Source organism: Camellia sinensis, chromosome 14, assembly GCF_055761805.1.
Source record: "Camellia sinensis isolate YWXY chromosome 14, ASM5576180v1, whole genome shotgun sequence".
Classification (NCBI taxonomy): Eukaryota; Viridiplantae; Streptophyta; class Magnoliopsida; order Ericales; family Theaceae; genus Camellia; species Camellia sinensis.
In genome coordinates, this window is record NC_138974.1 from 4973960 (window position 1) to 4997652 (window position 23693).

The 23693-nt window shown below is 37.7% G+C and overlaps 1 protein-coding gene across 1 annotated transcript; it reads left to right on the forward strand.

Moving 5' to 3' along the window:
* The first annotated feature begins 6905 nt into the window (after positions 1–6905).
* LOC145807376 (G-type lectin S-receptor-like serine/threonine-protein kinase LECRK3) lies at positions 6906–9596 on the forward strand. Its single transcript, XM_082905395.1, has one exon. It carries the CDS (start codon positions 7052–7054, stop codon positions 9473–9475), a length of 2424 nt encoding a protein of 807 aa, XP_082761521.1. The 5' UTR covers positions 6906–7051; the 3' UTR covers positions 9476–9596.
* Positions 9597–23693: the final 14097 nt, after the last annotated feature.

A 23693-nucleotide genomic window follows, 5' to 3' on the forward strand; every position in this document is an offset into this window, starting at 1 on the left:
CCTCTGTGTAAACAGATACCTCAAACTCTTGTGATCCGAGAACACCTCGAACCTCTCACCATAAAGGTAGTGCCTCCAAATCTTCAAGGCAAAGATCACTGCTGCTAACTCTAGGTCGTGTGTGGGGTAATTCTTCTCATGAATTTTCAACTGATGTGAACCATAGGCTACCACTTTCCCCTCTTGCATCAGCACACAACCCAGACCCTCTCGTGAGGCATCACAATAAACCGCATAACACAACCCTCTCTCTGGAATAATCAAAACCGGAGCGGTGATCAATCTAACTTTCAATTCCTAGAATGACTTTTCACAAGTCTAACCCCATACAAACTTGACTCCCTTCCGAGTCAGTCTAGTCAACGGCGAAGCTAGCCTGGAGAAATCCTTCACAAACCGGCGGTAATACCCAGCTAATCCCAGAAAACTGCGGATCTCAAAAATGCTCGTAGGCTGTGCCCAATCCGGCACTGCCTCAATCTTGGATGTATCAACGGACACCCCTTTCCTGGATACCACATGGCCTAAGAACTTGACTTCCCCTAGCCAGAACTCACATTTCCCAAACTTGGCATATAACCTACGGGCTCTAAGCAATTCAAGCACCGCTCTCAAGTGTTCCTCGTGCTCATCCTCAGAAGGCGAATAGATAAGAATGTCGTCCACAAAAACGACCACAAATCGATCTAAGAATTCCCGAAAGATCCGGTTCATCAAGTTCATAAAGACTGCCGGTGCATTGGTAAGCACGAATGGCATCACCAGAAACTCATAATGGCCATACCGCGTACAGAATGCCGTCTTAGAAATATCCTCCTCCCTGACCCTTAACTGGTGGTAACCCGATCTCAAATCTATCTTAGAGAAACAACGGGAGCCCTTCAACTGGTCAAACAGATCATCTATACGGGGCATAGGGTACTTATTCTTGACCGTAGCCAGATTCAACTTTCGGTAATCGATACACAATCTCAAGGCACCATCTTTCTTTTTAGCAAAGAGGGCCAGTGCTCCCCACAGCGAAACACTAGGGTGAACAAAACCCTTATCTAGTAATTCCTGGAGTTGAATCTTCAACTCACTCAACTCGGCTGGGGCAAAACGGTAAGGTGCCATAGAAATCGGCGCTGTGTCGGGCACTAAATCAATAGAGAACTCTATCTCTCAGTGAGGTGGCAAACTAACGAGATCCTCGAAAAAAAAGTCTGAGTACTCACAAACCACTCTCGGCAACACAGTCTGGGTCACACCGCACTCACTACTCAAAAAGCTAGTAAGTAGACCACTAAGCTCACTCCGCCCTCGCGGATCATACACCGGTGGCAACACACTACCAACCCGATCCCCCAAGAAATGGAAACACTCCCCGCTCAAGGTACATACCGTGACCCTCTGACGGTAGTAATCAATAACAACCCGGTATGACGATAGCCAGTCCATATCCAAAATAACATCAAAACCCTTCATAGGCATGACAACAAAAGGAAAAGGAAGCCTATGGTCGGCGACCTCTATATCACAACCTCTAACACCTTGTTTCAAGATCAACTCACCACCAACAGGCGATACTACACATATAGGAGACGCTAACTGTGCCAACTCCAATTCCAAAATAGATGCAAATGCAGCAGAAATAAAAGAATGAGATGCACCCGTATTAATCAATACACTAGCAACCGAGTTTCAAAACAAGAAGGTACCTCTCACAACTGACAGAGCAGGTACAAGTTCCTGCGCGGTAACAGCATACACGCGCCCTATAGGCCCCTGATCCAACTGCTCACCCCTCGGAGCAAACGACTACTGCACTGACTGGAATGACGAAGCTCTCAGATTGGTCCTCGAGGCCTGCACAGACTGAGCTGGCTGAAAACCCTGCGTCTGCCTAGAACCAGACGCGCCCGATGTGGCACTCAACTGTGGGCAAAACCTCTTTAGGTGCCCAGGCTGACCACACTGATAACAAGACAAGGGTTGGCCCCTGCCCTGACTCTGGTTCTACGGTCTAGCTGAAGATGAAGCAACTCTCTAACCTCCTCCCCTCTGTGGGCAAACTGAAGCCTTGTGGCCCAACTGACCACACTTGTAACAGGTGAAATCTCCCTGATTACCTCTCCCCGAGCCTGCACTCGGCACCGGAAAGGTCGATCTAGTAACACCTCCCTGAGACTACTGAGGGTTAGCACTCCTCTGTCTCCTGCCATCACCCTGACCATCCTGGCTCCTCTTGGAGCCTCTCTGTCCCTCCTCTTCCTACATCATGATCTCCATATGGACTGCAGCATCAACCAAGCGCCCATAGTCTCGGATCATCAAACCTCCAACCCTCATCTTGAGGCCGCGCCTCAACCTCTTTTCGAACTCGATACAACGGCGTTCCTCGGACGCCACAAGTTCAGGTGCGGACCTAGACAAGCTAGTAAAAGCAGCCTCATACTCGGCTACTGAAGAACTCAACTGCAAAAGCTGACAGAACTGGTCTCTCAGCTTCTCTTTAACTGCTGGAGATAAATACTTCTCTTGAAAAGCCTCCACAAAAGCCTCCCACGTGCCAGTAATACGGCCCCTCATGTATTTCCACCACTGACCCGCACCCCCTTTAAGCTAGAAGGATGCCAAGGTCACTTTCAACGCTCCGTCCTCGACGCCAAGCATCTCGAACGTCTTACTCATTTGCTCTAACCAGTCGTCAGCCTTCAGTGGCTCCTTTGGATCCCCAATAAACTCGTCCGGGTTAGACCGGAAGAACTTCCTTTTTAAGAATGAAGGCCCTGCCTCAGCAACCTGGGCTTGAACTGGAGCCTATACTGGATTCTCATCTCTGAGAATTCCCATAGACTCCCTCAAAGCATTGGCTATTCCTCGGGCTAAAGCGCCCATAGCCTCCTACCTGCTGGCTCGGCCACATTGGCCTGGCCAACCCCCTTCTACTGTGCCGGAATATCATCCGATAAAGGCATCTCTTGCCTACCACATCTGCCACGTCTACCACGTCATCGTCCTGACATCCTAATAAAGGTAACGAAGAGTATTAGCACATTCACATATGTGTCGAAGCTATAACACTCACGTCCTAATGCATGGACAACTGTAATTCACTCCACGTAAGCACATAAACACATAAGCACTTACGAATTTCATTTCCGGATAATGATAGTCCCGAGGCGTTACTAGAGTTCCGGTTAGAACCAGTATTGATCAAGTGCTTTTCCAACAAGACTCACAGAAACCCAAGGATCCAATCAACATCTTAGAAACTAAATCCCATACCCAAGTAGTCACATAAACATGTTATCATATAAGTACATAACACTACATCTAAGTCTCTATTCAAGCGAGACAAACCAATTGTGATCCTAATCACTTCCCACGTACCCAAAGTATTCGAACCCGGTACGCTCTGATACCAAGTTGTAACACCCTCAAAATAATACGTAAAACCCATCACTTTAGACATGCATTGACATAAAAGAAATCAACCATCTTTCCATTAATCAGAGTAGTTCTTACAAAAGTATTATATGTTAACAACAAAAGCAAGTGCCCTACGGGCTTACAGCTTTCCAAGTTAACACTTGGTTACAAAAAGAAGAGTACTAACTCAATACATATAAAGCTCTTGGCTTGAATTTACATGTAATACATCAAAAGAAAGCAAACAACAAAAGCAATCTGTTTGCCTCTAGCCTCCCAAGCTATGCCCTTGGAGGTGGCATGCTACCTATACTTGAAAATGATGTCCCATAAAGGGTGAGCCACAGCCCAGCAGAAATACACTAAACCAGCTATGAACAATGACTAAAAGATTAGCAGTTGATAGATGGTCAACACCGATACACTCACTTATATCACATTTTAGTTTCATGACATTTAAGTCCATGTTACACTTCATTTCTCATTTCTTTTTCAATCTTGAGTTTGAAAACAAGGCTCAACACTTAGTCAAATACCTTAATGAGAATAAGACTAATCTTAAAAACACTTTCGAAATTCATGATGGATACACATTTTAATGCTGTATCAACAACACATAAACCACTCCCATACTACACGAACGATACATATTTTGGTGTTGTATTAACATGACATAGAAACACTTCTATACTTCACAATTGATAACGATATACATTTTAGTGCTATATCAAATCAATCTAAACACTTCCATAATCAACACTTGATACACATTGTAGCGCTGTATCAATGTCACACAAAATCTGATTTAGAGGTCCATCCCCTATCTTTCCCTAAACCGTGGAGTACATCCCCTATCTCCTCCCATACAACACATGTATATAAACATAGGTCATATACAATCAATCAATACATAGAATTAATGTATTATTCCAGTTGCTATATTCAATAGCATGCTCAATCAATTAGTTTTAGTTTGCCTAATCATCAAGCAACGTCTACAACAATCAAGACTATCCTCCACCGATAGCCCAAAGCAGTTATTTCTATACTGAAAATAAATGCACTAAATGGATACATAATCAACATTTCAACCAGGTGAGCGATGAACGAATCTAACTACACCCTTTAGTCCTATACACATTCAATTCCAACATTCTCAATTTAATCCCTCTTTTCTTCAAATTAATTATACCAATTAATTTATCAATGTAATTAGAGTATTTCCCATAATTAACATCACAACCCTAAGGTTCCATTTTCACCAATGATACAATATTGACCTCATTTCTCTATGCCAAACATGCATATAAGTTTATATAAACAAAACCCTAACTTTTGTAAAATTACACAAAGGCCCAAACTTTCTTAAAATTACCCAACAACCCCCAACTCATCAAAATGCTAAAATTCAAAGACAAAACTCATGAGAAGGAGTAGGATATCCCTACCTCGAAGTTAGAGCTCAAACGGAGAAGTGACCAAAACCAAAGTGCTCCAAACTCCAAACTTTTCAGATCAAAACGACGCCCTTGACGATCAACGCGACTTTTACAAAGGCCGAAGGGAAAGGAAGCACTCTATCTAGATCAAACCCTAGAGAAAAGGGAGTTTCTAGAGAGAGAAGCTCTCAAAATCGATTTTGGGAAAGTTAGAGAGAGAGAAGAAAAGTGAAAAGTGACTCAAAAATGCCCAACTGCTATCTGATAGACGACAAGTCCGCTCGAGCGGAAAACACAACGCTCGAGCGTCAAGAACAAAAAGCATGGTCTGCTCGAGCGCAAGAAGGCCCGCTCGAGTGCCAAGACACAGAGATAAAGCACATCCGCTCGAGCACGAAAACCAGTCCGCTCGAGCGTAGATTTCCTTCTCCTAGAACTTTCACAGACAAAACACTACCCGCTCGAGCGCGAATAGGTCCGCTCGAGCGCAACCCGCTTGAGCGTAAGAAAACCCGCTCGAGCGTAGAAAACACACCTGCAGAAGTTTTGTAGAGGCAGGAGATACTGGGAGTATGTAAACTCCGCTCGAGCGCAAGAAGACCCGCTCGAGCGGTCAACCAAAAGCAAACTCCGCTCGAGCACAAAATGGCCCGCTCAAGCGTAACACCAAAACCCTGGGCAACAACACTTGAGACCAAGACTCAACCTACCTGCTCGAAACATGCCCAACACATCCTAAAATTCAAACATAGGGAATTAAAGGACAACAACAAGATACACAACTACCAACTCCACGGAACCAAAGTTCCGGAGTACAACAAATACAAAAAGGAAAACCGGGATCGCTATAACCTCCCCCCTGAAAGAATTTCATCCCCGAAATTAAATACAAGTTTTTCAAAAATATAATATCAACTGCATGCGAATTATAAACTTGTATGCAGATTATCCACATAAAACGTCTACTAATATCCACAAAAATATAATATCAATTGTATGCAGATTATCAAACACATCTCCTAATGTCCAACAAAAAACATGTCTATTAATATCAACAAAAATAAAATATCAAGGGCGGATTACCAAACATGCCCCGTAATACCAACAAAAATATAAAATTTACAACACAACCAAAATACATGTAAGGTAATATAAACAAAAACACAAAATGAGCTACCATCTACCCTCCAAATTACCAAACATGTCCATATCAAATCTCGAATCTGCAAAAAAATGAAACATTAAAAAAAAAAAAATGCCAGTTAGACAATTATTATCTTATTGATAAAATATACAATTTAACATGCATTTTTCGAATTAGTTTTCAAACCGAGATACTATTTTGAAAATGAAGATACTATTTTCTTCCGAAATTTTTTCTTTTCAGTAACAATTCCCTGCGCATTTCAATAACCTGTTCAATAAAATATCTATTACAAATTAATACAAAAATCTGTTCATTTTCATAAACATCACAATCGAATTTTAGCACTATCCACAAAAATACAATATGAACTGCATGCGGATTATAAACATGTCTCATAATCACTACTACAAAAACAGATAAAGATCACACTTTTTTTGTGTGATGTATGTTATTTAATCACACCTTTTAAGTTTTATTAAAGTGTGACCTTGAGAGTGTGATTAAAAGGGGTCATTTTTAATCACACTTTTTAAGTGTGATTTAAATTTTTTCCATGTCTAAAATGATAATCCTCCCCACTTAGTACATGTGTATTGATCTGTTCACTATACTAATTGATTCATAGCCGAGTTAATACCCAATTCACTATAGATATGATGAATTCACAACCAATATGATTATTATAAAAGCACTTTTCTCATTAATTCTTTAAAATTACAAGCTAACTAATTTTTTTTTTTTATTAATTACCATTCCATTAAAATTCGTCTTTTTTGTATTGAGCGTATCATGTGAGGTGAAAATAAGTCCAACATTATCAGAATTTATTTATTTTATAGACTTTTAATGGTCCAGGCAGCTACATGTGTGGCTCTGATAGAGTCATTAAAGAATGGTGACCAAAGACCAATAATGCTATGGATGTAGAAGTTTTTGCCGAAAGGTACAGGTTGACTTCAAAGTCTTTTCCTTTGCCTGAAAAAACACTTTGATCTTTCTTTTTTTATTCATTCATTTCCATCTACCCAAATCGAGCTTGATCTATCAATCAATGGCTTGTGCTCTACCTCATCCACTCTTCCACTTCTTGTTACTCTTCCTCCTGCCATTTTCTATTGTTGCTCGGACTAATGGTACCGTGGCTGTGGGTACATCTATCACTGCAAATAACAAGGACACCCCATGGCTGTCACCCTCTGGTGTTTTTGCATTTGGGTTTAAACCACTTGAGGAAAAGAATCTCTTCTTGCTTTCCATATGGTATTACAAAATACCAGACCAAACCATTGTCTGGTATGGGCATGATGGTGTCCCTGTCTCAATTGGATCCAAACTAGGCCTAACTGTTGACAGAGGGCTAGTGCTCAGTGACCCTCAAGGCAAAGAATTGTGGAACTCTCAGCTTATTCTCAACAATAATGTTGCTCATGGTTTTATGAATGATACTGGCAACTTTGTACTTGTGAGCAGCGATTCTGTCAATCCATGGGAGAGTTTCAAAAATCCAACTGATACCATGTTGCCTACACAGATCATGGAGTCCGGTGGGGTAATAGTTTCTCGCCTTTCGGAGACCAATTTCTCGCAGGGAAGATTTCAACTCCGTTTGCTCCAGGATGGGAATCTTGTCCTTAATACCAGAGACATCCCTTCCAATTTTGCTTATGATGCTTACTATAACAGCAGCACGTCTGATTACTCCAATTCGTCCAATTCTGGTTACCAAGTGATCTTCGACGACAAAGGAGTCATGTACATATTAAGAAGGAATAACGAAATATTCTATATCACACCACAAGGTATGTTGTTCCCAGCTACTGAATATTTTCACAGAGCAACTCTAGATTTTGATGGAGTTTTCACCCAATATTATCATCCGAAGACTTTCAATAGCAGTACAAAGTGGACTCGTATTTGGTCACAGCCCGATAATATATGTGTTGATATTGGTGGAGGTGAAGGCAGTGGGGCTTGTGGGTTTAACAGCATTTGCAGACTCAATGATAACCAAAGGCCAGATTGCAAATGCCCGCCAAGGTATTCCTTACTTGATCCAAACAATACGTATGGCAGCTGCAAGCCAAATTTCACACAAAGCTGTTTAGAAGATGACATCAAGTCTGCGGAAGATATCTACGATTTTGAGACACTAATAAGTACTGATTGGCCAACATCTGACTATGAACATTTCAAGCCTGCCACTGAAGCGCAGTGCAAAAGGTCTTGCATCAATGACTGTTTTTGTGCTGTTGCCATTTTGGGAGAGGGTAGTTGCTGGAAGAAGAAGCTGCCACTTTCAAACGGGAGAGAGGACAATGTTGTTAATCGTCATGCTTTCTTGAAGTTTAGGAAAAGCAATCCTCGAACTCTTCCGTCTCCTCTGGTTCCAGAAACAAAGAAGACCCAGGGGACCTTAATTCTCGTTGGATCGGTTCTATTGGGTAGCTCTGTGTTCATCAATTTTGTATTGATTGGTGCTGTTTGCTTGGGCTTTTTCCTCATCCACCACAGGAAAAGCATAAAAAGTCATCATGGCAATCACGGTGCTGTGGAGACTAATCTTCGTTGTTTTACTTACGAAGAGCTTGTAGAAGCTACAAATGGTTTCAAGGAAGAACTGGGAAGCGGAGCTTTTGGTATTGTTTACAAGGGGGCAATACAAATGGGTTCCAGAGTTGTTGCAGTGAAGAAACTAGATAGGGTGGTTCAAGAGAAAGAGAAGGAATTCAAAACTGAAGTAAATGTAATTGGGCAGACACATCACAAGAATCTGGTTCGACTGCTCGGATTTTGTGACGAAGGACAACATCGGATGTTAGTGTACGAGTTCATGAGCAATGGGACTTTAGCAAGCTTTCTCTTTGGGGAAACGAAGCCAAGTTGGAACCAAAGGACCCAAATTGCATTGGGGATTGCCAGAGGACTTGTGTACCTGCATGAAGAATGTAGTACCCCGATCATCCATTGTGATATAAAGCCTCAGAACATACTTCTGGATGATTATTACAATGCTCGGATTTCTGACTTTGGGTTGGCTAAACTTCTGAAGTTGAATCAGAGTAAGACCAATCCTGCTACCATTAGAGGGACAAGAGGGTATGTTGCTGCGGAGTGGTTCAACAGTAATAATCCAATCACTGCAAAAGTTGATGTCTATAGCTATGGTGTGTTGCTACTGGAGATCATTTCTTGTCGAAAAAGCATCAGCGATATGGAGGTTGGTGAAGAAGAGAAAGGAATTCTGACTTACTGGGCTTGTGACTGCTTTCAGGAAGGAAGATTGGATACTTTGGTTGAAAACGATATGGAAGCGTTAAATGACTGGAAGAGGCTGGAGAGATTTCTGATGGTTGCCATTTGGTGTATTCAAGAAGATCCATCTCTGAGGCCTACAATGAGGAAGGTCACCCAGATGCTTGAAGGAGTTGTTGAAGTTGATGTGCCTCCATGTCCATCTCAAGTTTCTTTTTACTAGTTAGGCTTGCTTTTGTAGCTCTGCTATAGTGGTTCTGTTGTGTACGTTGTTCACTAAAAAATAATGTATGGTCATTCAGTTTGTGTGTTGTCTATATAGTGAGAGAGCTCTTTAATTGAACGGATATAGTATATGGTAAGCTAAGTTTTTGAGTACAGGCAAGTTCATCGTGTATTGGCAGGTTCTGTCTTGTGTTGTTCCTGTTATATGGCATAGACTCCCATGTATCTATCCATCTATACTATCTATATAAGCAAATGTAGCAGTTTCTTAAAAAATTTCAAACTCTCAATCCTAATATCTCATTAAACTCTTTCCTACGTGGCACATCCATGCTTCTCTCATTCTATTTTCCTATTTTCCTTCTTTTTTTTTTTAATCTTTTTTATTTCACTTTTTAATTACTTATGACATGGATATAAGAGATTTTCAAAATATTTAAAGATAAAAGATGAGTAATTCAAATTTTTTCATCAAAGAGTTTGATTCTAAATTCAAATTTCTTTATCAATTTATGTCTTACCCAAGGATATTTTAAAAAAATAATAATAAATAAATTTATAAATCTCAAAACCTAACTTCCATGACAATATGAAATTAGGCAAAAAGATTGGAGAACAAAATAACATTGTAGAGAAATTAAAGGGATGATTTAACCAATTATGTAAGATTTTTGGCATCTTATGTGAAAAGAAGCACATGTTTTAAATCTCATATTGTGTTTTTTGCTCTCTTTTTCTTTTGCAATTTATCTAAGTTTCTCTTTCTATATTCTTATAATTTATTTTCAAATTTGCACTTGATTTTTTTTTTTAAATCTTTATCTTATATTTACAGGATTTATTCTTTCTCTTGATTTTCAATTAAGTTTATTATTTTTTTTATTCGATTTCACTTTCTATATTCTTATAGTTTTTGATTTTTTCTTATTGTAATTAAGTAGTTTTAGAATACAAAATTTGTTTAAAATTATAGGTAGCAGACACAAAATAGAGTTAAAATTTGTATAATAAGATAATATATTTGCTTATTTTTTAACTACACAAAATTTAAATTTTAAGAAATTATAAGTGACACTTAAATCTTATCTAATTTTTAACATACTACCTCAATTTTTTAAAGTTTTTTTTTTACAAATTTTAAAATTTTAAAAAATTATAAGTGACATGTCACTCTTATCCAATTTTTTAATTATTGCCCTCTCCAGTTCTTCTGTTATTAGAGTTATATTAGATTTTATTTTTCATTTCAAGTTTATCTTATCTTATTTTTGAATTTTTAAATTTCAACTTTTTTTTTTTTCAATTATTGAATTTCTCTCTACCTCTTTTTTCTAGGATTTATCTAATTTTCTTTTTTTTTATATTTTTATAGTTTATCTTTAAATTTAAACTTTTTTTTTTATCTTATATTTACAGAATCCACTCTTACTCTTAATTTTCAGTTGAACTTTTTTTTTTCTAAAATTTATTTAATTAAATATAGTAAGATCACTCACAATAAGTCCACTTATTAAGACATACACGTAAGTACCCCATATATTATTTCAATACCCATCTAAATTAATATCATAGTATTTAATTGTTAATTTTTAACATATTCAACAATATTTAACATTTTTTGTTATTTGACCATGCATAGCATGGGTTATTGCTAGTTTATATTATTAGAAAGTACTCACTGAATCTCTCTATATTTCAAAGGAAAGACTTAAAACAATTTTTGGGAACTTCCAAACCCTTATCCAACATTTAGTGGTGCTTTCAAGAAACACCACTTTTTTTTTTTTTTGAAACTTCCAAACCCTTATCATACCAATTTTAGCCTTTTGGTTTAAAAAGAAAATTCCAGTATTCCACCAAATCAAAAAATCATTTGAAAATTCTCACCAAAATAAAAAAAAAATTAATCATTTGAAAAAGAAAAAAAAATCATAGGGCGACCATTATTCCTAAAAAACCAAATATTGTCTTGAAACCACACAATCCATTGTTTTAGGCTCAAAATGGAAGAAAATTGGGGGGGAGGGGGGGGACAAAAGCACACAACTAAGAACACGAAAGCAAAGAGATGATAGAAATAAGAGATTAGATGAAGAAGAAGCAAAATAGTTGGAGAGAATAATGGCAAGGTTTTTCCATGGATCTTCCACTTTTACTCTCAAGGAGAAGGGAAATTAGTTCTTTCCTAAGAGTTATCTCTTCAAAATCCATTCCTTGTAAAGCTATGGGTGGGTGCTATTTATAGGCACCTCATGATGTAGGATGGAGCCCATGTGCAAGGCACATGGGGAATATTCTCTCTAACCACCTTGTTCAAGGAGGTGAACTCTTCGAGGATGAGAAAAACTCCGAAGAGGAGATCAACCTCTCGGCGAACCTTTCTTCTTAGCCACACCTAACCAATGATCCCCAATCATCCCAAAGGGCTGAGGTAGTCCTAGAGGACCCCCCACCACTAAATGATGCCAAGTCTCATGGACCCCTCGGGGTCGTGCCACCTCGACCTGGGTATAGGTTAGTTTAACCGAAGAGTGAATTTATCTCCACTCACTGTTCTCGGGATCGAGTCCTTTGTTCGAACTCCATTACGCCCATGGCTCCAGTGCGTAGATCCCAGAAAGCTCCGAGCCCACAAGTGTTCTGGCATTCACCAATGGAGTGGCTTCTAGATTGCGATCGAATCTGTTCGAAGCCTGAGTGCCTCGGATCTCTAGGCTTGCTCAATACCCTTTCGAGTCCGGGCCTGAGTAAGTCTTTAAGGTCATGGATCCGAACCATTTCAAGGCTTAGAGCGATTCGGCCTGTTTCATGGTGATAAAACCGGGCCCACCAATCTTGGACTTGCTATAAATTTGGGCCCACCAATCTTGGACTATTGGGCCTAATTAATTTAGTAGGCTCAAATTAATTCCTCTTACACCAGACATAAAAAACTTGTCCATTCCTAATGTAGTGTTTTTTAAAACGTTGCCTAACGTAAAATTTTAGTAACGCTATAAAAACATTCTATTATAAACGCTGCAATAACCCATTTTTCTTGTATGGATGGTTTGGTGAAGTTGTGGCTACCATGGGCCTGGAATTCTTCATTTCAAGATTTTTCCTCACTATATGATCAGGTGAGAGAGATCCCTCATGTGACACAAACGAGTTTGAGATATTATCCAACCGTTATTATTGTTCTGGTGAACAGTTCGCTAGGTCTGAGAAGAAAGCTAATATAATATCAAGAATTGAACTTGGATATTGCCATTTTTAGCTAATATTTTATCAAAAATTTAGGTCCCTTAGGTTTGAATTATCTACCTGGATTAATGGTTTTGAATAAGTCTTGGTGACTTTTAGGGTTGTTAACAGCCAGGATAATAGTTATTGTCACAATCTCATTCATGTCTACTGGTTCCCACTTCACCAAATCAAAATAGGTGAAAGATAGAGTTGCTACATATATATTAATGGTTTTGAATAAGTCTTGGTGACTTTTAGGGTTGTTAATAGCCAAGATAATAGGTATTGTCACAATCTCATTCATGTCTACTAGTTCCCACTTCACTAAATCAAAATAGGTGAAAGATAAAGTTGCTATATATATATATATGGCCCTTCTTTTTCTACGTGGAACCTAGGTATCCACAAACTTTATGTTGGACAGTTCAGATTTTGCAAGGTACAAATTTTATTGTCAACTAACCTATTGAATCAAAGACTTCTTTGGTTTTCCAAAAATGAATTCATTTTCACATTTTCCCTATTTCTTTTCCTTTGCAAAATTATTAATCTTATAGTTAGCTTTCATCTATTCTTTCTGGAATTCTATTTTTGGCAAAGACACACTCATTGTTCACGATGCCATGTTTGACCCATGTACAGCTAGGTAAATCTGGGAAACCTAGAATTAGCATAGAAAAAAACACAGTGTATAGAACTGATAACAAAATTGTCACATAATACACCACTATGGGACCCACACATTGTCAGACCCCAGAAAATAGATGATATATTTTAAGAATTATTCTTGTCAGTTCATATTTTTATACATGAATATGATAAAATTAAATGTTACAATTATTGAATCAACTTAATTTTTTTTCATAAATGATATACATGGAAGACCTTACAAAATGAATGGTTTAGATCATTGAAACATGGCCCATAGTGAGCCCACAAATCCAAACATGACTGTGAAGTTTAGATTTGAACTTAAAAAAAAAACCAACCTTAGATGAAATTATTCATAGAAACATTTTATTTCATCTAAATTTTATTTTCCTAATTTACAAAAATTGTATCTTATTCTTATATTTTTTTAAAAACTATATTGACTCTAAAAAGTAGACAAAAAATAGATTATCTTAATTAAAACAAATAATATATATATATATATATAAAATATCCTATTTTACATATTTTTTAATCAATTAGATGGAGATAAGGTATTCAAAAATATGATGGCATCCTTTAGAGGTGATGGAAATATAATACTATACACACAGCGAAAAATAATATGGATTCAGACAAACCTTGCTGGTAAACAGAATGCACAATGAATCCAGCTTAGAAGGTGAATCACGTACTCTTGAATAATCTCGACAGCAATGGAGTAAAACTACTAGAGTTTTACCCACACCAATCACAGTACAAAGGCAAAATGGTTTATGAGAAGAGAGAACGCATGTTTTTTGTTATCTCAAAATACAAAACCCAAGGTCTATTTATAGAGGAGAGTTAGGAGACCCATAAGATAGATATATTATCCCATATAATATCTATTTTGTATCTATAATATCTAATCAATAATTGTCATATATTATATTGACAATTATCCTATATCAAGATTATCCCATATCTTGATATATAATCTATTACTAATATTTGGATCTCTCCTAATCGGGCCATGCCACCATGGGCGACCAAATTGAGCCTGAGTTCTAAACCCGATCCCATTTCCAACATTTCACACTCAAACATGCACTGGCATGACACCGCGCCTTTTATATCTCAATCTACCTAATAAACACAGTCATACTTAGCCAATGGACCGTGCGATCGCAGAGGATACCTGCATGTGCGAGCTGTACACTAGAAACTCGACATGAGCCAACATAGAGACATCAACCCAAAGATTGTATCTCATATGCCCTAAATCCATCTAGTTACACCGAGTCAAGCATCTCTGATCCCTCAATGAGCAAGCCTTACTCCTCCAATCATGCTATGTATTCACACCCAATCTGCGTCCCATGTAGAGTGATGTGAGTTGTCGACAGTGAATATAGAGCAGAGGTGTAATTTTAGACGATCTTCCTTTCGTCCTTATGTCACTTAGTTCGAAGTCAATTGCTTTCCTGGACATGTTCCTCAAAGTTGAATCATACATGACCACGGGCAACATACCAGAGTAGCTAACATTGACTTCTTACTTTATGACATAGTCTAAAAGTTGCTAAGGGTATAGTATAAATGTCAAAATTTAGAGCATATTTTTGACGTATTTAGACTCACACGATGAGGAAAAATTGGGATCCTTTCTTTCATCTCATTAATTGGTCGCCAAGCACATGTAGTATGAATACATGCTACGGTAGAATTACTCTTCTAAAGAGTGATGTCATCCTCCAAACACCGTACAGATCTTAGTTCAGTCACTAACTAGCGCACATGTCACTTTTCAAGCGCCTAACTTGAGTTCTTTATTCTGCCTCTATACAAGCGCTAAAATGAGATCTCGTATATGGCCATCATCTATAGGCACATCATGGAAAGCACAAATTTCCATCCATAGTCGGTCAAGCAACACGACCTCATCTTGGTAAACCAAGGCGAATTTAGCTGTGGATGATCTAAGTTAGAAACAACTCCCACTATGATCTAACAACCACATGTCTCATTTTTGCTCGCTCCATTGAGCGCCAAAAGCAATTGCTCGTGTGAGTGTGTCAATCTTGCCTATTAACATCAATCAATAAATCTGTATGTGCTCTTTCACAAGTCATATCCAAACACAAAAAAATAAATAGAACAAACATAAATATTGATTGCATAAATGATATCCCAAACATTGCAAAGTACATAAGTAATCATCCAAGTCAAAAAACACAGAAGTATCACTACCATCTATGTAAACCCAAAGACCTAACATGAGTACAATGAGCATCTCTCGAAATAGGTTTGGTCTGTGGGTCCTCAACCATACGACTAGTAGAAATGTGTTTTAAGACAACTTGCTTCTGTGCCACTATTTCTCTGATGAAGTTAAACTTTATGTCTATATGCTTGGTTCTTCTATAATACTTAGGATCTTTGGCATAGGCGAATGCAGCCATGCTGTCACAATGAATAATGACAGGGTCTGAGGCTTCTGAGACTACTCCTAAATACTGTAAGAACCTTCATAACCAAACAACCTCCTGTACGGCAGCTGAGCATGCCACAAACTCTATCTCCATGGTAGATAGGGAAATACATGATTGCTTCTTACTGCTCCGGGTAATGGCTCCACCACTGAGCAAGAATGCATATCCAGATGTGGACTTTCGCTCATCTATATCACTACCCCAATTAGTATCACTGTAGCCAACTAGGCGTAAATTCGTACTCTGGTAGCAAAGCATATAATCTGCAGTCCCTTTGAGGTAACGCAATATCCTCTTGACTACATGCCAATGAGCAAGTCGTAGATCGAACTAGTAACAACTTACCATTCCTATTGCATAACATATATCTAGTAGAGTACACATCATAGCGTACATCAAGCTTCCAACTGCATTAGCATAGGGCACTTGGGCTATCCTTTCTTTTTCTTCTAGAGTCTTTGGTCTCATATTAAGGCTTAGGCTCTCACCTTTAGCTAAAGAAGTGTCAATAGGTTTACAACTTTGCATCCGAAATCACTATAAGATATTCTTAATGTAAGTCTTTTCAAACAAACTGAGAAGTCTCTTATAGCAGTCTCTCAGGGTCTTAACCCCGATTACATAGCTAGTTTCACCCATGTCCTTCATCTCGAAGGTTGAGGACATCCACCCTTTGGTGGGGCTAATCATCTTCTTATCATTTCCGGCCAATAGTATATCATCAACATATAATGACAAAATCAAAAACTGTCATTGGATTGTTTGACATACACACAGTGGTCTTCATCGATCATCGTAAACCCATTGGTGATAATTGCTCGATGAAATCTCAAATACCACTGTCTAGATTATTTCTTTAAATCATAAATAGATCTTTGAAGCTTGCAAACTTTGCACTTCATCCCAGCTACTATAAAGCCCTCTAACTGATCCATATAGATTTCTTCATTTAGTTCTCCATTGAGAAATACAATTTTAACATCCATCTGATATAGCTCAAGCTTCAACCGAGCTGCTATTGCCAAAATAAAGCGAATGGAGGCAAACCTTACTATGGGAGAAAAAGTTTTCTCATAGTCTACACCCTCCAATTGGGTGTAACCTTTTGCCACTAGGCAAGCTTTATGCCTTTCTATGGAACCATCTGCCTTGCGTTTGATCTTGAGAACCCATTTGTTCCCAATGGTCTTGCGCCCAAGTGGCAAATCAACCAAGTCCCAAACATGGTTCTTTCTCATAGACTCTGTCTCATCAAGCATTGCAACTTTCCACTCATTACTCGTAGGAGATGCTAGAGCTTCTTTTACTGTTTTTGGCTCAACAATGTCACTTGGAGCATTCATGAATGCTTCTCTCTCAATCTTAAAACGACGACGAGGGATGGATCGACGCTCGCTTCTACAACTTTGAGGTTCTTGAGAATCCACATTTGCTGAACCTAGTCCATCAATGTCACTCCCATTGTCCCTAGGAGCTTGAGGGATTTCCTCATTCTCAACTAAGCTACTTGGTGTGGAATTTTGTGGTTCCTCCATCTCATAAAGATCTATATCTCTACTAACCTCACCTCTCCTAGGAAAATCTCCTTCTAGGAAATCCACATCACGCGACTCAATTTCAATCACACTCTCATCCAGCTGCTCTCCAATGAACACATTGCCCTTAGAATGCTGACAATAGCAAATGAAGATACACTTCTTTTCTCTAAGGCCTAACTTCTTATACTTATGAGAAGTGTCATGTGTGAAAGCTATTGAACCCCATGGCCACAATTTGTCCAAATTTGGCTTTTCGCCGGTCCATAATTCATAAAGGGGTTGAAGGTACTAATTTAGAAGGCACACGATTAAGGATGTAGGCCACAGTTAGCAAAGCATCTCCCCAATAGAAAATGGGAAGATTGGCTTGCGCCATCATCAATCTAACCATATCCAGCAGTGTTTAATTCCTTCTCTCCGTTACACCATTTTGTTGCGAAGGGCTAGAAATTGTCAACTGTCTAATTAGTCTTTTTGAATAGCTCAGATAGATATTCGCGGGCTCGATCTGTCCTTAAAGCCTTAATGCTTTTGTTTAATTGTTTCTCGACCTCTAAAACATAATGTCGAAAGCAATCCAATGCTTCTGACTTTTGAGAGATCAAATAGACATAACCAAAATCTTACAGTCATCGATAAATGTAAGAAAGTAAGGAGCTCCATTTTTTTCCTTAACATTCATTGGTCTGCATATGTCAGAGTGAATTAGCTGTAATGGAAAAGATACCCTTTTGGCTTTTCCAAATGGTTTTCTGGTTGCCTTGCCAGCAAGGCAATGCATACAAGTGGGTAGATTGACCCTAGTGAGTGGGCCTAAAAGGCCTTCTCTAGCTAACCTAATCATTCTGTCTTTCGCAATGTTGCCTAATCTAGCATGCCATTTAATACAATCATTATGAACATCACAATTAGACGTAATATATGAAATTAAGTCATTGACATTATTCAAACTAGAATTATTAACGTCTAGAACTAAAAAACCATCTAAAATAAAACCATTGCCATAATAAATTGTTCTCAAAAAATGCTAACTTGTCCACTCTCTAACTGAAAATTAAAACCAAGACTCATCATGCTAATAACGGATAATAAGTTGTCGAATCTATGGAGCATAGAGTATGTCATGAAGATATAGAGTGCACCTACGTCACATTTCCAGCTTGTAAGTGCCAATCCCATACACCTCCACACTAGATTCATTCCCCATGTACTGTTTGCTACCAGCTGGAACTCAATGATACTCAACAAACCCAACTCTGTCCCTCGCTACATGGTAGGTTGCTCTTGAGTCTACAACCCACAAATGAGTAGAGTGAGCAACTAAAACTTGACTAGAAACATAACAGTCAAAGCGAGAAAATAAATTAGGGAGTACCTTCTGTGAGAACCCGAATATATAAATCAAGTAAATAATTAAATAATAATAATTTTACAATCTCAAATATTCTAATGTTGAATCCTAAAGTGTAAATTAAATATTTGGAGGGGTCTTTTAATTAATTTTAAACCTAAAATAAATTTATGGTGAAAGTCTTTAATTAAGAGGCAAGATTTATTATTAAAAATATATATATAGAGAGAAGGGTGTGACTTGAACTCTAGACCATAAGGTTAATAAATAAGGCTCTTACCATTTGAGTTGCATATAACTTATATACATGTTTTGTATATTTATTTATTTATTTGACCTATGTGTGCCCACCACTAGTATAAAATAAAATAAACTCAAACCCTACCCCCTTATTTGTTCACAGCACTAGCAGCCCTAGCAGCCAGCCGTGGGTTTATGAAGGAAGGTGAGGGGTGATTCAATCATCAATATTATTGTTGTAGCCAAGAAGGAGAGCTTTGTGTGTGTTGTGCTATGTGGCCTCTTAGGTTTTCTTCTCTTCTTTCTTTGTTATTTATCCTTATTCTATTGTTATTTAATTCATTGATGGAGAGGTTGTAGGTGTATGTATTTTGTGTCTATATATATACTGATAAGAAATCTGAGGAGTTAAATTCATGTATAAAGAATGGGTGTAATTCTTAGTCTAAAAATTCTGTACAGAATCACAAACTTTAAAAATCAAGAAATCACATCAAACGAATGAATTTTGAACTAAAGTTTTTACAGTAGATTAATTACATATTGAATTTCATATCTGAATTTTCTCATAATTTTTGGGAGTCAAAATCCATATAAAATGATGCATTCAAATCTGTCCAAAAAACTGGTTTTAAACAGTAAGTTTGGGAGTGTTTTTCTATTTGGGTATAAATCCGAAAATTATCAAATCAGTGTCATTAGAACCAGTTACGAGTCTAGCTTCGTAAATTTTTGGCCTTGCATTGATTGCTCATGTATACTAAGAGAACCATTAATTTCTTTAAAGTGCTGCAGAAAACGACCTGTTTAGATATAATTAATTGTAGATAATTATTTCGATAAGCAAATCAAGTGAAACCATTTGGGTTTGAAACTTAGGATATATTAGTTGATATCTGGAGGGTTTTAGAATTTTTCGAACAACGTGAAGTGGGTTTTTAATTTTCAAAGTTAGCGAATAGATTGGGAAAATTAGTTTAAAATTCTGTTTTATCTTAAAGTTACTTTTAATTAAGTTTCGATTTGAACCCATGCCTTGGGTGATTTTAAACCTTGAAGAACATGAACTTAGGTAATATTTAAGAGAAACGGTGAGTTGGGTTGAGCCATGTTAGTGAGATTACTTAGTTCCTATTCTTTAGTATTTTGAAATTAGTAGTGACATGTAGTTTTTATACTTGGTTCAGGGCACTAGTTGGACTTTCATACTTTATTCGAGGATTATATTATTTCTTTTTCAGGTGAGTAGTTTCATGCTACATATTTTTATAAATGTTCCCCTACCCTAAACTGTTAAAAAATTAAATTGTTGTTTCAAGACTAAACTGTTCTGATAAATTATTATATTATCAATGGAATCAAATTATTTCTTAAACATGTGTGAACTTGGCATAATGTAAGCTATTTGTTTTGGTATCATGTTTATAATGATGAACTACCATGTTTTGCAAAACTGATGTGTATTGATTATTGGGACCATCTGTGTATTTAGTCCAGGGAAATTATTCCACTATGTGTGGTGATTCTGCCCACTAGGGAATAGATTCGGGTTGGGCCGTGATGACTCTAGTGCTCAACGATTGTAAGGAAAAGACTTATGTTAAGTTAGGTGACCTTCAATCGAATTGTCTTAGAGAAAAGGCCCAGGTTGCCACCCTGAGGATGACCCTTTGTTCGGTATTGGATTCAACGAGGCTTATAACCTTGAGAATTGTGTGGCATATTATTTGTTATTTCTTGGTACCCAAAAAAGTATTGGTGTTCATGTTGTAATATGTTTTAAGTGAAAAATGTCATTTATCATGTTCTTAAGAGACATGAGTATTTAATTATTGAACTGTGGAACATTTTTTTTTAAATAGATTCACTTTACCAAACTATATGTCAATCTAGTTTCTGTGATATATGTCTTGTTTTGGAATTGATCCATGTTTTCAAAACTATATATACTATCAATGTTGCTACTCACTGAGCTATCAGCTGACTTAGTTGTTTACCGTTTCCAGGTGTTAGAAAGACTTAGAGTGGACTCATGGCATAGCAGGGACTCGATGGCATGGACCTCTAGGACATTCATTTATTTTAGAGTGTTATGTCGAGTTTGTGCATATTTATTTTTATTGGGGTTCATTTAGGATTATTTTGATATGTGGGCTGTTTATATTGCATAAGTTTGGATGGTTTTGATTACGGTTGATTTTGCCATTCATAATTGTGGCATGTCACTTGTAGCACTTGAGTCCTTTAAAGCTTTTGGTAAATGTATTTGAACCCTTTATTTTATTTTGGGATTCTTTGGTGTTGTTGTACCTTAGTTTTGGAGGTGTACAAATTGATTTAAACTTGTTGGGATTGCTCATTCACCCTCGTTCGCTTTGAAAAGTTGTTTAGAAACTTAAAAATCAAGTTCTGGGGTCGACACCGGTCTTGGTGGTGTCGACACCTTCTCTTTTAGTTGGCCACAAGGGTCGACCCCAATCTGGGAAAGGTCGGCCCATGTTCTGAATTTGTTCACTGCATTTTGGTGTCGACACCAGCCTTGGTGGTGTCAACACCTTCTTTTTTTGGTTGGCCGCAAGGGTCGACACCAATCTGTGGAAGGGTCGACCCTTGTTCGGAAATTGCCCACTGCATTTTGGTGTCGACACCAGCCTAGGGAAGGGTTGACACCTTCAGTGTAGTCACACTTAGTGTTCCAGATTTCTTCTTAGGTGTCAACACCTATATTGCAGAGGGTCGGCACACCAGATTTTTCTACCGGTTTGAGCCTACTTTTTGAGGATATTTTGACTAGATATTTTGAGTTGACTTTGGGGCTTATATCTATTTTTGACCTAGTACTATATAAAGGCCCTCACTTGACCTTTTCTTTCACTTTTTCTTCCCTTTCTTCCCTCTAAACCGTGAAAAACCTTCTCTTTCTCTTTCTCTCAAAAGGCACTTTTCACTCAAAGATCCTTAGATCTACTTGCTTGAAGACCTCTACTCACCGTGCTCTTTTGAGATAAAGTGTAGAGCTTGTCGAGGGCTTCATTTTGATCGGAGCAAAGCTTGGTTTCTCCTCCGTCGACTTTTGAGTTTTTCTTCATTCTTCCTCTTCTAAGCTTGAGGTAGGGATAATCTACTCCTTTTTATGAGTTTTAACATAAGTTTTAGTCATTTTGTATAAGTGGTGAAATATGGGAATTTTGGAAAGTTAGGGTTTGGTTTGAAGCTATAAAAGTGGGGTTTTATATATATGGGACTCCTTGTGTCTATGAGACCTTGATAATGTACTAGTTGTCTATAATGGGTGAATTTGGCCTTGAGAGCAATATTCATGGATAAGGGAAAAATTTCCCTAAGTGGGAATTAAATAAATTATTTAATAGAAATATGAAATTGGTTTGGAAATAATGAAATTGGGAAAGATTTAGATTTAATGGTGTAGTTGGATTGGTAATCACTCACCAATGGGAAATGTGATAATTTATCTGTTTGATGAATTTATTTATCTATTTAGAAATAACTGTTTTGGGCTATTGGTGGAGGATAGCTATGATTGTTGTAGAATTGTATGACGATTAGGTGAATCGAAACTAATCTACTGAGTTATGTCATTGAATATGACGGTTGGATTAACACATTGAATATGTGCCTAAATTGATCATTGTATATGATAAAGTGTTTATATACATTGCATATGTATATTTGTGTGGGAGGAGATAGGGGATGTACTCCATTGTGTGAGAGGAGATAGGGGATGTACTCCACTATTTGGGAGGAGATAGGGGATGGACTCCATTGATAATTAAGTTGGCTGGAGTGTCCAGGGTGAAAGTCCTGGAATCTTATATACATCTGAATGATGTTGATTAATTGAAGTGTTGTCTTTATGAGTTGTAATCTCATTTGAAATTGTTGATGATGGAAGTGTTGATAATACGAGTTGTAGTCTCATTTTGAATTGTTTGGATGAATAATGTACCATGTTGACGAATTGATTTAGATAAAGGAATGCAAATGGATATATGGAAACCAATGTGAATTGATTATGAGAAAGGATTGAGATAGTTTTGAATTGTAGAACATTTATCAAATGCTAATGCTTTACTTAATTCTCATATTATGTTTAGCATATCTCTATTGGGCTTTGGCTCACCCTATATGGGATACCATTTTTCAGGTACAGGTGACATGCCACCTCCAAGGAGTTAGCTTGGGAGGTTGTGGGGCTGAAGTCACCGTTTTGGTTGTTTTATTTTATGTTATATGTTTTATATCTAAGCCGAGGGCTTTAAAATTGTAAAGGGCTTCTGACCTTCTTTTGTTGAAACCAAGTGTTGACTTTGAAAATTGTAAGCCCGTAGGGCATTTACTTTTGTTGTCAACATGTAGTACCTTTTGTAGAAAGCACTCTGATGAATGAACATATCTTATTTTCCTATGTCTATGGATAATATGAATGAATGATTTATGGTTTTATTTTGAGGGCGTTACATCACTGGATTGAGTTTTTGTCACGACCCATTCCGCCCCTAGTAGAGTGGTGCCGTGATGGCCAGTAATCCGAGATTACCGAAGGCCAACTTTCAAAATTCACACACAATCAGAGTATTACATATGGGGCTTACAAATGCGGAAGCAATAAATTCAAAGCTAAGTAGTCCATAAGAGCAGTGCATAAGTTAAATGGAATGTCATACATCTTTACACAGCTTTAATACAACAAAATGAAGTACAAAAATACATCTT